Below are 13,363 nucleotides of genomic sequence, written 5' to 3'. Positions count from 1 at the left end.
CACAAGTAGGCTTACATTAACACTGCAATGAAGTTACTGTGAAAATCCCCTAGTCGCCACACTCCGGCGCCTGTTCAGGTACACTGAGGGAGAATTTAGCATGGACAATATAACTAACCAGCACGCCTTTTGGACTGTGGGAGGAAACTGGAGCACCCGGAGGAAACCCATGCAGATACGGGGAGAATGTGCAGATTCCGCAGAGACAGTGACCCAAGCTGTGAATCGAACCCAGGTCTCTGACGCTGTGAGGCAGCAGTGCTAACCATTGTGCCACTGTGCCGCTATAAGTTTGGTGGATTGGCCATGCTAAATTGCCCCTCCATGTGTCCAGATGTGTTGGTTAAATGGATTAGCCATGGAAAATGTGTGGGGTTGTGGGAATAGGATGGGGGGGGAAAAAGAGTCTGTGCAGACTCGATCGGCTGAATGGCCTCCTTCTGCACTGTAGGGATTCTATGAAGTGGTTGCAATCATCAGGAAAGACTGAACAAGATTAAGCTCTTTTCTCTGAGAAGATGAGGTAAGCTGATAGTGGTCTTTAAGATATTTCCCCCCCCCCGCCCCACTAAAATCTAAGAGCATCATCTGGTGTAAATACAAAAGTCTCCCTTGTGAAGGTTTTTAACTGAGCTGTAGTAATTATCTGGGTGACCCTGTGGAAGAAACAATGTGTTTGCTTCCTCCCTACCCTTCAGAGTGGGTTGCAAGAGCAGCCTGGTGACCATTTTAAACCTTTCTGAACATCAGAAAGAAGCAGATAGTTAGAATCCTCACCGATTGCAGCAATCATTTCCCTGATCTATTTCTTTACAGATCATATCAGACACTCAGATCACCAGACAAGCTCTTAATGAGATTGAATCACGCCACAAAGACATAATCAAACTGGAAGCAAGCATACGAGAGTTGCACGACATGTTTGTGGACATGGCCATGTTCGTGGAACAGCAGGTGAAGTGTCTGAAAGTTTCTGGGTTTTTGATGTTTGGTGGCTGTTTAACAATCCATTTTAAAGTTATTTCCACAGGTAGAGTGAATGCCCACGCTGCGTGTTGTGGGGCAGCATGCAGGCACATACGGCCCTTGGGAATGTGTACAGGGTGAGAAATTAACTCCTAAACCAGCTGTTTCCTGATGTGCATTTTGTTTCCACAATATGCATGTTTCTGTCGTTAGCTGAATGTTGTGGAGTGACACATGAAATGGTTGCTGCCTGGACACTGCGGAGTGAAGGTGTATTAGATAACGCTGCACAGACGGTGTTTGAACCACCTGAAGGTCGATTGGATGGTGACCATTAAAAACAAACACCACTCGCTGTCTGTACAAGTCACAAAGCCTCCAAGTCTTTGTTGCAAAAGGATTGCTCCATTGTCATTGGACACTGAAGGAAAGCTTGTCCAGCACAGTGCCAAAGTTGGTAAGCTTATGTGAATACTAGAAACACACACGCTGGAAGTACTGGGCAGGTTAGGTGGAAACCGAGTTGATGCTTCATTCCTCTGACCTTTCATCACAGGTAGAGGGTATTAAAGATGAGCAGTTTGAAATACACAACTATGGAAAGGGTCGGGGAGATGGAGTGTCCAAAATGAGAACAAAGGGGTTAATTTGATTATGGGGTGGAAGGCAGGAGTGATTCATTAACGGTGATAATTGGGCAAGGATAGAAAAAAAGGATGGGTCCAAAGGCGGACATGGTTCCAGAATATTGGAGAGTAAATTGAATGACAAAGATCCGGAAACTTGGGGTCAGGCTTGCTGACTGAAACGAGGAATTCAGCAAAGCACAATCCTCTTTTATATTATCCCTCTTGCCAGGATGTGGTATTGCTCTTTAGCACAAGTCTGCTCCTGATGTTTGGGGAAAGTCAGATGCTCTTTCCTAGGATAGAAAAGTCAAGTACTAAGGGACGTAGGTTTAAGGTGCATGGGGAAAAGTTTAGAGGAGATGTGCGGGGCAAGTTTTTTTACAGAGAGTGATGAATGTCTGGAACACGCTGCCCAGGGAGGTGGTGGGAGCAGGTAAGATAACGGCATTTAAGGGACAACTAGACAAACACATGGGATGGGGATGGAAGGACACGGACTCCGTAAGTGCATACGGTTTTAGTTTAGGCGGGCATCATGATCGGCGCAGGCTTGGAGGGTCGAAGGGCCTCTTCCTGTGCTCTACTGTTCTTTGAAACAGAGATTTTACTTAACAGCACGAATAGCGAAATAAAGATCATATCAAAGTTTAGAAGACCAGAATGAAGATTATTTGAAATGGAATTATTTGATACAGATCCAATTCTTCCCCTTTTTGGTTGTGTCCTTTCCTTTTCCTGACATTCCTTGAAACAGAAGCTGCAATCTTGCAACCTCGGTTTATTTTCCAGCCCTGCGTTATCCTAAGGATTGATCTAAACCAACTTACATTTTTTAACAACCGAAACACATTATTTAATCTATTAAAGCTTGCATCTTTCTGCACTCCCTGTTAATATTTATCCGCGCTCCCAGTGTAGACATGTTCCTTCATAAATATGGGTGTGGGGAATAATAATGTAAATCTGTAAGACACAGGCTAAATTAGTTTTGTGTAGCCTGGTCCAATTATTCCCTGCTCTTCACCCTGCCTCACCTAAAGACACCTGGGGTGGAATTTTCCCACCCCACCGGCCACGGGCATCGTACTGGGCAGGGGTGGACCAGGCAAAGGTTCGTTGACCTCAAGCGGGATCTTCTGTCCTTGGGGCGAGCGTGACCGGAAAATCCCGTTCCCAGTCTTTAATCCCATGTCTGCAACATTTTTTTCTTTATTACTTCGGCTGACTCAGGCAGGGCCAGCGTTTGTTCCCCGTCCCTAATTACCCTTGAACTGAGTGGCTTGTCAGGAGGGTAGGAACCCGAGGGGTGGCCCAAATTGCAAGGAAGTAAAGTTGGGAACAGGAATGGGACTAGAAGGCAGGAGAAAGAAAGCAAAGCCTTGAATGTGGAATGATGTGAAAAAGACAAAGTTAAGGGCACTCTACCTGAGTACCTGCAGCATTCGTAAGTAGATGATCAAAAGGCACAGATAGAGGTAAATGGATATGATATAATCACCATTACAGAAACATGGCCGCATAGTGACCAAGATTGGGAACTGAATATTCAAGGATATTCAATGGTTAGGAAGGACAGACAAGAAGGGAAAGGAAGCAAAGTTGCACTGATAAGGAATGGGATCAGTGAGTAAGGGAAGATCTCAGATCGGAAGAATAATGTGTGGATTCTGCTTGGATGGAGCTAAGAATTAGCAAAGGGCAGGAGACACTGTTTAGGAGTTATTTGTAGGTACCTAGTAGTAGTGGTAATGTGAGGCATGGTATTAATCAGGAGATGAGAAGCATGCAGTATGGGCAATGTTGTAATCATGGGTGACTCCAATCTGTTTATTTACTGGTTAAATCAAGTGAGCATTAGTGCTGTGGAAGATGAGGTTTTGACGTGTTAGGGGTGGGTTTCTAGAAGAGAATGTTGAGGAGCCAACTCGAGGACAGGCTATTCCAGATGTGGCATTATGTAATGAAAAAGGGCTAGCTAATCTTGCTGTAAAACAACATTTCGGGACGAATGAGCACAATGGCAGAATTTTACATTGTTTGAAAGTGAAGTTCAATCTGAAACCAGGGTGTGAAAGTTGAGCAAAGGAAATTATGAAGAGATGAGGGAAGATTGGCTGAGGTGGATTGGGAGAATATATTAAAAAGAATGACTGTGCATAGGCAATGGATACTCTTCAAAGAACGATTACATAGTTTATGGCACCTACGCATTCCTTCAAGGTGCAAAAGCCCCAAAAAAGCCAGTCAACCGTAGCTGACAAAGGAACTAACAGACTGTACAAGATTAAAAGAAAAAGCTTATAACGATAGTGGTAATCTTGAGGGTTGGGAAGTTTTTGGAACGTAACAAGGAAGGCCAAGAAACTGAAAATGAAAGTATGAATATAATATGAATACAATCTAGCAAAAAAAACTAACATTTTTTATGAAAAGGAAAGGTTTGGCTGTGACAAATGTGGCTCCATCACAGGTAGTGTCAGGCGAATTCACAATGGGGAATCGAGAAATGGCAGAGAAGCTAAATGATTACTTTGTGTCTGTTTTCACCAAGAAAGACGAAGGAAATCTCCCAGATGTAAAGATCCAGGGGACTAGGTAGAATGAGGAGTTGAAGGAAATTGGGATAAGTAAAGATTGTATTGGAGAAATTTACAGGACTGAAATTTGCAAGTCCCCAGGACGTGATATTCTACATCCCAGAGTATTGAAAAAGTTGCAATAGAGACAGCAGGTGAATTAGTGATCATCTTCCAAAATTCAATAGATTCTGGAATGCTTCCTGAAGATTTGGAAAGTAGCAAATGTCACCCCATTGCTTAATAAGGGAGGGAGAGAGAAAACAGGGAACTGCAGACCTGTTAGCCTGTCAGCCGTGGAGGGGGAAATGCTGGAATATAAAGAGTATGGTAAATGGACACGTGGGGAATATTGATCTGATTGGGCAGAGTCAACATGGATTTACAAATGGGAAATTAGGTTTTGCCGAACTTAAGTTTATTTATTTGTTTATTTATTAGTGTCATAAGTAGGCTTACATTAGCACTGCAATGAAGTTATTGTGAAAATCCCCTATCCCTTGTTGGGAGTTTTTTGGGGATGTTACTAACAAAATTAGGAGTCGATGGACGTGGTATATTTGGATTTTCAGAAAGCTTTTCCCCCACAGGAAGTTGGTTAGCAAAAGCAAAGCACATGGGATAGCAGGCAATACACTGGCATGGATTAAGGATTGGCTACCAGGCAGGAAACAGTGTAGGAATAAATGGGTCATTCTCGCATTGGCCAGCTGTGGCTAGTGGGGTACGGCAAGGATCAGTACTTGGGCTCCAGCTGTTTACAATATGTATCAATGATTTGGATGTGGGAACCAAATGTAATCTTTCCAAGTTTGCGGATCATACAAAGCTAGGCGGGAATGAGAGTTATGGGAACATATAAAGTGGCTACAGGAGGATTTGGACAGACTTAGTGAGTGAACAAGAACATAGCAGATGGAACATAATGTGGAAAAATGAAATCCACCTTGGTAGAAGGAACAGATGTTCGGAGCATTTCCTAAATGCTAAGAAATTAGAAAGTATAAATGTACAAAGGGACCAGGGTGTCTTTGTCCATAAGTCACTGAAGGCTAGCATGCAGATTCAGCAAGCTATTAGGAAGGCTAATGGAATGTTAGTTTTTATTGGAAGAGGATTTGAGTACAGAAACAGTAAGGTCTTCAATTGTATAGGAGTTGGGTTTGACCGCACCTGGAGTACTGTGCAGTTTTGGTCCCCTTACATCAGCAAGATGATTATTGTCATAGAGGGAGTGCAGCAGAGATTCACCAGGCTTGTTTTGGAGATGGCAGGACTGTTATATGAAGGGAGAGTGGGCAAACCGAGCCTGTATTCACTAGAGTTTCAAAGAAAGAGGTGATCTAATCGAAACCTACAAAATACTTAAAGGAATAAACATGGTGGATGCAAGTAAGATGCTTCCCTTGGTTGGGGAGTCTAGAACCCGGAAGCATAATTTCAAAATAAGGGGGGGGCCACTGGGGTGAGGAGAAATTTCTTTACACAGAGGGTTGTGAATCTTTGGAATTCTCTACCTCAGAGGGCTGTGAAAGCTCAGTCATTGTGAATGTTTAAAGCAGAGATTGATAGATTTCTGATTATCAATAACGTAAAGGGTTGTGGGGATGATGGGTGTAAAAGGCATTGAAGTGTCTGGTCTACCATGATTGTATTAAATTGATGGTAAAGGTTAGATGGCCTGATTGGCCGCCTCTTCCTATTAATGGAATTCAAATTCCACCTGCTGTCGTGGTGGCATTTGAACCCATGAACCCAGAGCATTAGCCTGGGTCTCTGAATTACTAGCCCAGTGACATTATCTCCCCAAATCGGAGTGTTGACTAGTTGAAAATTTGATTAGATTTATTATTGTCACATGTATTGGTATACAGTGAAAAGTATTGTTTCTTTACAAAGCATACCATTCATAGAATACATGGAGGAGAAGGAAAGGAGAGAGTGCAGAATATGGTGTTACAGTCATAGCTAGGGTGTAGAGAAAGATCAACTTAATATAATGTAGGACCACTCAAATTTCTGATGACAGCAGGAAAGAAACTGTTCTCGAGTCGGTTGGGACGTGAGCTCAGACTTTCGTATCTTTTTCTTGATGGAAGAAGGTGGAAGAGTATTTTTTCTATTATTCATTCGTGGACATGGGTGTCCCTGGCTGGCCAGCATTTATTGCCCATCCCTAGTGCCTGAGGACAGTTGAGAATCAACCACATTGCTGTGGCTCTGGAGTCACGTAGGCCAGATCAGGTAAGGACAGCAGATATCCTTCCTTAAAGGACATTAGTGAACCAGATGGGTTTTTCTGACAATCGACAATGGTTTCATGGTCATCAGTAGATTCTTAATTCCAGATATTTTTTATTGAATTCAAATTCCACCATCTGCCGTGGCGGGATTCGAACCCGGGTCCCCAGAACACTAGCTGAGCTTGTGGATTAATAGTCTAGCGATAATACCACTAGGCCATCAGCTGCCCTGTATGTCAGAGTTATTTCTCCTGTTAAATGTTAACACAATTGCTGATGTAAATTTATATTTGGTGTGCTGTGTGTATTCGAGACATGTCCACTTAGCCTGTCTGAAATGCCTCCTACATCAGTACGGAGTTTCCAGTTCTCTGCTATCACTGAATGTTGTGACACAGCAGAGTTGCATCAACCTAAGCTCCCTGAATAAATTTTGAGGTGTAATAAAATAAATGAGATTTCTCTTCTTTTGCTAATTGCTGCTGACGGGACAGTAACACAGGTAACCACCAAATTCACATGATTCCATCCATTCCATCGATGGGAAAGTTGAATCACTGTGATATTTATGTAGCACGTTGATATCGATTCTGGAAAAAATGTGACATTCCATCAGTTTGCAGACATGAGCTTCCACCCAGTACAAGCAAACACGCACAGGATCAAAAATGTCGATTTATTTTCACACCTGAAATTTCCACATCGATAATCTTGAGAAAAAAACCGCATTGTGCACCAATTTAGGATTGTTTTGGCCTCGACACTAGCTCTGTCTGCAGCTCACAAGTTAGACAGTTCGTGTATTGTGCACTGGTGTAATATTTAGATTCCTGTGCCTGTTACTTCAGCCTCAGTGTTATTCATTACGCACTTGCACCTTCACTCGCTCTTGCCTTTTCATCCACCATGCTTGTTCATTGCATTGGCAAACTCATTATTCCAGAGGTCTGTCTTGAGCAAGCAAGATCTTATTTAAATAATCATATTTCGAATGTTCCCCACAGCTGGCTTTGCAGAATGCAAGGCGCCATCAATGTTAAACTATCAATTTAAAGTGTAGTTTCATTTTTCTGTTCCCCTAATCTGTGCTGTGGTCAATTAATCTAATTGAGCTGTTTAAGATGATGGGATTTGACAAGATCAAGAGAGAGAAATAATTCCCCCTCGGGGAGCGCCCAGAGCAAGAGGGCAGAACCTTAAAATTAGAACCAGCTTGTTGATGGGTGAAAGCAGAAAGCAAAATTTCTCAAAGGCTAACGGAAATGAAGAACTCTGCAGTCTGCAAAAGACTCTGGATGTCAGTGGTCCGTTGCAATAAGGTGCCGGGGACAGGGGGGCTACCACATAGGATATCGCAAAGCCTTGATCTCTGCTGCTCCAAGAGCTGTGTGATCAGAGGGAGGGTCACCGGAAGGGCTCAACTCAGTGTCAACTTCCTCAGGTATGGAAAGGAAAGACCTAAAAGGGGCTGCATAGATTTATCATAATTGGAAGTTGGTAAAGAGAGGTTAGGGCTCAAAGTTCAGGAGAAAGTTGAAGGGATGTTTGGCTTGAAAGATCAGAAAGGAGTTATGTTGAGCAAGGACTGATGCACTGACCACATTGAAAAAGCAAGATTCCAGACATTAACAGGAAGATCAGAGTGCGGAATTCTCAATCGTGTTGAGACAGAGTCCGTGCGTTCTGTTAAAAGGGAATTTCGATGGTTTATTTACACTGGGACGGAGCTGGAAGAGAGCAGCAGTATGCTGGGTAATTTGTGGGGAAAAGGCTGGTTGTAGATTTGATGGGCTGAGTGTTTGAACAGGAGGATTCAGTGATTCTATTCGTTAGTGAGACAGTGAGCGAGACTCTGAGCTGCCAGCTATCTGCATTTCAGTGCTGGGCAAAGAAATAGTGGCAGCGACACAAGGCACAGGATATGTTTTACAATGCTTCTTAAACTGACTTTGTTTTTCCCTTTTCTAAACAAAAAGGGTGAAATGATCAACAACATCGAGACAAACGTGGTGAATGCTACGGAATATATTGAACGGGCAAAAGAAGAGACTAAGAGAGCGGTTCGCTACCAGAGCAAAGCACGGCGGGTGAGTTTACTATTTCATTGCTTACAGATTGTCATTCGTGGAATTATACAACCTTAGCACAGGAGGCCATTCAGGCCATCGTGCTGGTGCTAGCTCTGAGAATGAGCACTTGTGCTTAGTCCCACATCCCCACCTTTTGTCTATAACCTTGATAGCTTTCTCATCGATTGAATTCGATGATCAGCCATGATCAAAATGAATAGCAGAGCAGCTGGGATGGGCTGAATGGCCTAGACCTGCTTACAATTTCTATCCTCTAGTCCCTGTCCACTCCCTTTTGAAAGTTATTGATGGAATCTGTTTGCACCACCTGTACAGGCAGAACATTCCAGATCCCGGCAGCTAGCTCTGTGGAAATATTTCCTTTTATTTTCCCTCCAGATCTTTTGCCAGTGGTTTTAAATCCATGACCTCATGTTATCGACCCACTTGCCAGAGAAAATAAACTTTCCCTGCTTAATCTGTCAAGATCTCTCTCTATCTTCAATGCTCCCTTTGGCCATCTCTTCACCATCTCTGTTCCAAGGCAAACAATTCTAACATTCCCAACCTCTTCTCATAACTCAAATCCCTCGTCTCCGTCCGGTAATATCCTGGTAAATCTCCTCTGCACCCTTCCGATGGCCTTTACATCTTTCCTGAAGTGTGGTGCCCAGCATTGTCCAGAATGCCCCAGCTGAGGTCTAACTTGTCATTTTTAAAGGTCTAGGGTGATCTCTTTAATTTTATATTCTGTTCCTCTATTTATCAATCCAGGTAACCCACAGCTTTTTAATCCACCTCAATGAGGATTTGTGTATATGGACATTAAACTCATCTACCTTTCAAAACCATTCTATTTCTAATATATTGCCTCTGTAAACCCTCCCAAAGTGTCTCACTTCACACTTCTCCACATTGAACTCCATCTGCTGTCCATCTTCCATTTCACCATCTTGTTTGTCATTCTGGAACTGATAACCACCCTCATCATCTACCACTTAGTCAAGTTTAATTTCATCTGCAAACTTTATGATGCTGATCCCTACGCAAGACTGCCCCCCACACCAGAGTCTAGATCATTTATAAAAATTCAAGTTTTATTTATTAGTGTCACAAGTAGACTTGCATTAACACTGCAATGAAGTTACTGTGAAAATCCCCTAGTCGCCACACTCCGGTGCCTGTTCGGGTCATTGCACCTAACCAGCACGTCTTTCAGACTGTGGGAGGAAACCAGAGCACCCGGTGGAAACCCATGCAGACACGGGGAGAACATGCAAACTCCGCACAGACAGTGACCCAAGGCTGGAATCGAACCCAGGTCCCTGGCGCTGAGAGGCAGCAATGCTAACCGCTGTAAAGAATAATCAACGCAAAACTGACCCATGTGAGAGATTACTTAAACCACCTTGCTGCCTATAGGTGCCACAGTGATTAGCACTGTTGCCTCACAGCCAGGGATCCGGGTTCAATTCCTGGCTTGGGCCACTGTCTGTGTGGAGTTTGCACGTTCTTCCTGTGTCTGCGTGGGTTTCCCCCGGGTGCTCCGGTTTCCTCCCACACTCCAAAAGACGTGCTGGTTAGGTGGATTGACCCGAACAGGCGCTGGAGTGTGGCGACTAGGGGAATTTCACAGTAACTTCTTTGCAGTGTTAATGTAAGCCTTACTTGTGACTAATAAATTAACTTTAACTTAACTTTAACCTGAAAGACATTCAGCTACACTCTCTGCTTCCTGTCGCTGAGGTGATTTTGGATCCGTGCACCAACTTTCCTCTTGATCCACGCTGTTTCCTTGGACGTTGGCATTCTGTGAAGTGATGTTTTAAGATTCCTGTTGATCTTTGATCCACTTGTCCTGTCCTGAAAGGTTTCTCTGGAAGGGTTTGGTGGTTTCTGCGATTTACCAGAGACTCTTGTGTATTTTTTTTGTTGTCCTCACCTGGATGGTCTCTCAGCTGCAGGTGTGACGAGAGAGTTGTTAATTGGTTTTATGTTTGGTTCAGCACCTTAGAGTGAGTGTTGATGACGCACGTCAGAATCTGCCCGCATGGCAATGGGGGAACTAAACTTTGCAAATTACCCACGTGTTTCAGCTGCTCTCGAGACTTGCGATCATAGAATCTTGCAGCACAGAATGAGGCCACTTGGCCCTTCGGACCTGTGATGGCTCTTTGTCAAAGCTTTAGTCCCTCAATCTTCAACTGTGCCAGATCCAGAGTTGATCTGGGATTCAATATCAGTAACACATGATCAATTAGGTTACTATGGAAACAGGACTAGTCTCAATTTTTATTGGTTGTTTAATCCTGTGACAGGTCCAATAGCTGCCAATTGCCACCGTGTGATCCAATTGTAGAATTGGGTTCAAAAGGATTGATAAAGAGTCTAAAGCAAAAATCAAAGCAAATTACTGCGGATGCTGGAACCTGAAACAGAAAATCCAGGAAAATCTCAGCAGGTCTGGCAGCGTCTGAGGAGAGAGAATCGAGCCAATGTCTCGAATCAGCTCTGACAAAGTCTCACCCAGACTCTCAATGTTGGCTGTATTCTCTCTCCACACACATGCTCTCAGACTTGCTGAGATTTTCCAGCATTTTCTGTTTTTGAGTGTCTTTCCAAATTAGTGCAGGAGGGTGGGACATCGCAAGAATTGGCGTGTCAAGTAAAAAATGGTGGGACTGGGGGAGGAGCTGGGGGTCAGGGGTCAAAGATCCTGTGATTAATCTTTCCAGAATACATCAACTAGAACATGAAACTGTGTGGCAGGAAGCAGGAGCCTATCGCTCCTCACTCTGAGAACATGGGAGGCACAGTGGTTAGCACAGCGCCAGGGACCTGGGTTCAATTCCAGCCTCAGGTCGCTGTCTGTGTGGAGTTTGCACGTTCTCTCCATGTCAGCGTGGGTTCCCTCCGGGTGCTCCGGCTTCCTCCCACACTCCAAAGATGTGCTGGTTAGTGGATTGGCCATGCTAAATTGACCCTCAATGTCAGGGAGATTAACAGGGTAAACACGTGGGGTTATGGGGATAGGGCCTGGGTGGGATTGTTAGTGCAGGCTCGATGGGCCGAATAGCCACTTCCTGCACTGTCGGGATTCTACGAACAGAGGTTGATATAGGGTAACCTTTGGCAGAGCAGATTACTTCTAGGGTTCAGGACTATTAAACAATACGAAGCAGTTTTGTCTGTGCGCTGTTTAAGACAACACTGACTGTTGTGTCCACAAGTTGAATTGAAGTGGGCTGAATGAGCTGTTTTACCCGTGGAAAACTCCAGCCTGCGTTACTCACCCCCATTCAGAAAGGATCAGACGGATACTGCACAGGTTAGAAATCTGATCTGTAAACGTGGAAACCCTCGGCACGACTGGCAGAAAAACAGAGTTAACGTCTCAATCAATCCTTCACCAAAATGTTCCTGATTCTGCAGCAATTTGATACGAATGGGCACCCGTGAAGCGATAGGGCAAACAGCCAGTCTGATGCCCATTAGTAACTATAACTTCCCCAGATGGTGTTTGACTCTCAAGCCAATAGTCATTTTATAATGGGGCTCATTTGGTTTTAAATGTTGCTGCTTTGAGCTATCGAAACTGATCAATATTGCTGCTTTTGTTTCAATAAATAATTCTTGGAATTGAACACGCAAACAAGTGTTCAGTCTCTGAATACGCTGCATTTCAATGTAAAATGTTTACACCAAATAATGGGAGACTTTCAAAGCCCTAAATCTTCCCCGGCTCGAGAGTGTGGGACTAAATGAGCACAAATATTATTATAAAGTGGAAGTTCAATGCTTTGTTTGACTAGGGTTAATCAGACTCTGCACAATATGCACACTGCTTACCCCCCCCCCTCCCCCCCCAAGCCCTCAGCTGATGAATCAGTACTCCTCCATGTTGATCACCACTTGGAGGAAGCAATGAGGGTGGCAGGGATGCAGAAGGTGCTCTGGGTGGGGGACTTGGGGACTGTAGCATTTCAAGGAGGCAGCTCACCACCACCTAATCACCTAATGGGCAATAAATGCTGGTCCAGCCAGCGACACCCACATCCCGCAAATGAATAAAAAAGGAACCAGACCCTGGAGTACTGTGCACAGCATTGGTCTCCTTGTTTAAGGAAAGATGTAAATGTATAGGAAGCAGTTCGGAGAAGGCTTACTAGACTAACACCTGGAATGGACGAGTTGTCTTATGAGGCAAGGTTGGCTTGTATCTGCTGGTGTTTAGAAGAGTAAGAGACAACTTGATTGGAAGATATAAGATGCTGAGGAGTCTTGATGTGGAGAGGATGTTTGTGGAAGATTCTAGAACTAGGGACCACTGTTTAAAAATAAGGAGTCGCCCATTTAGGACAGAGATGAGGATACATTTTTGAAGGTTGTAAGACTCTGGAACACTCTTCCTCAGAAGGCAGTGGAAGTAGAGTCTTTGAATATCTTTATGGCAGTAAATAGATTCTGGGTCGGGTTAGCATGAATGTGGAATTGAGGTTAAAACTAGGTCGGCAGTGAATGTGGAGCAGGATCAAAGGACTGAGTGGCCCGCTCCTAATTTGGGTAGTGATATCCAGTCTGGGCATTAATATGACTCCAGTTGTACACCAACATGGTTGATTTATAAATGCCCTCTGAAGTGCCGAGTACTCAGTTCTTAACGATAGGAAACGAATACTTGCCTTGCCAGCAACACCCATGGTCCCAAGAATAACTTCCCATTCAAAGTCTCCTGGCCAACATTCCCCCCCTCAACCAGCCTGTTGTATTTTAAATCTAGTTATTTGTTTTGGGATCTTGCTGTGTACAAATTGATTGCCCCCTGGGCTTACACAACAATGGCTTTACTGTGAAAACAATTCACCGTACGCTACGCTGGC

The 13,363-nt window shown here is 44.0% G+C and overlaps 1 protein-coding gene across 1 annotated transcript in view; it reads left to right on the top strand.

Moving 5' to 3' along the window:
* The window catches only part of LOC144502827 (syntaxin-2-like), a 70,658-nt gene that overhangs the window by 55,150 nt on the left and 2,145 nt on the right, over positions 1-13,363 (top strand). Inside the window, exons 8-9 of the mRNA XM_078227135.1 lie at positions 817-954; positions 8,391-8,501. Of these exons, the coding sequence (XP_078083261.1) occupies positions 817-954; positions 8,391-8,501 (249 nt within the window). The remainder of the gene's footprint in view (positions 1-816; positions 955-8,390; positions 8,502-13,363) is intronic.

This window comes from Mustelus asterias, chromosome 13 (genome assembly GCF_964213995.1).
Source record: "Mustelus asterias chromosome 13, sMusAst1.hap1.1, whole genome shotgun sequence".
In the NCBI taxonomy this organism is placed as follows: domain Eukaryota; kingdom Metazoa; phylum Chordata; class Chondrichthyes; order Carcharhiniformes; family Triakidae; genus Mustelus; species Mustelus asterias.
The sequence above is the reverse complement of the archived record's forward strand: the minus strand, read 5'-3'. Positions and strand labels throughout refer to the sequence as shown.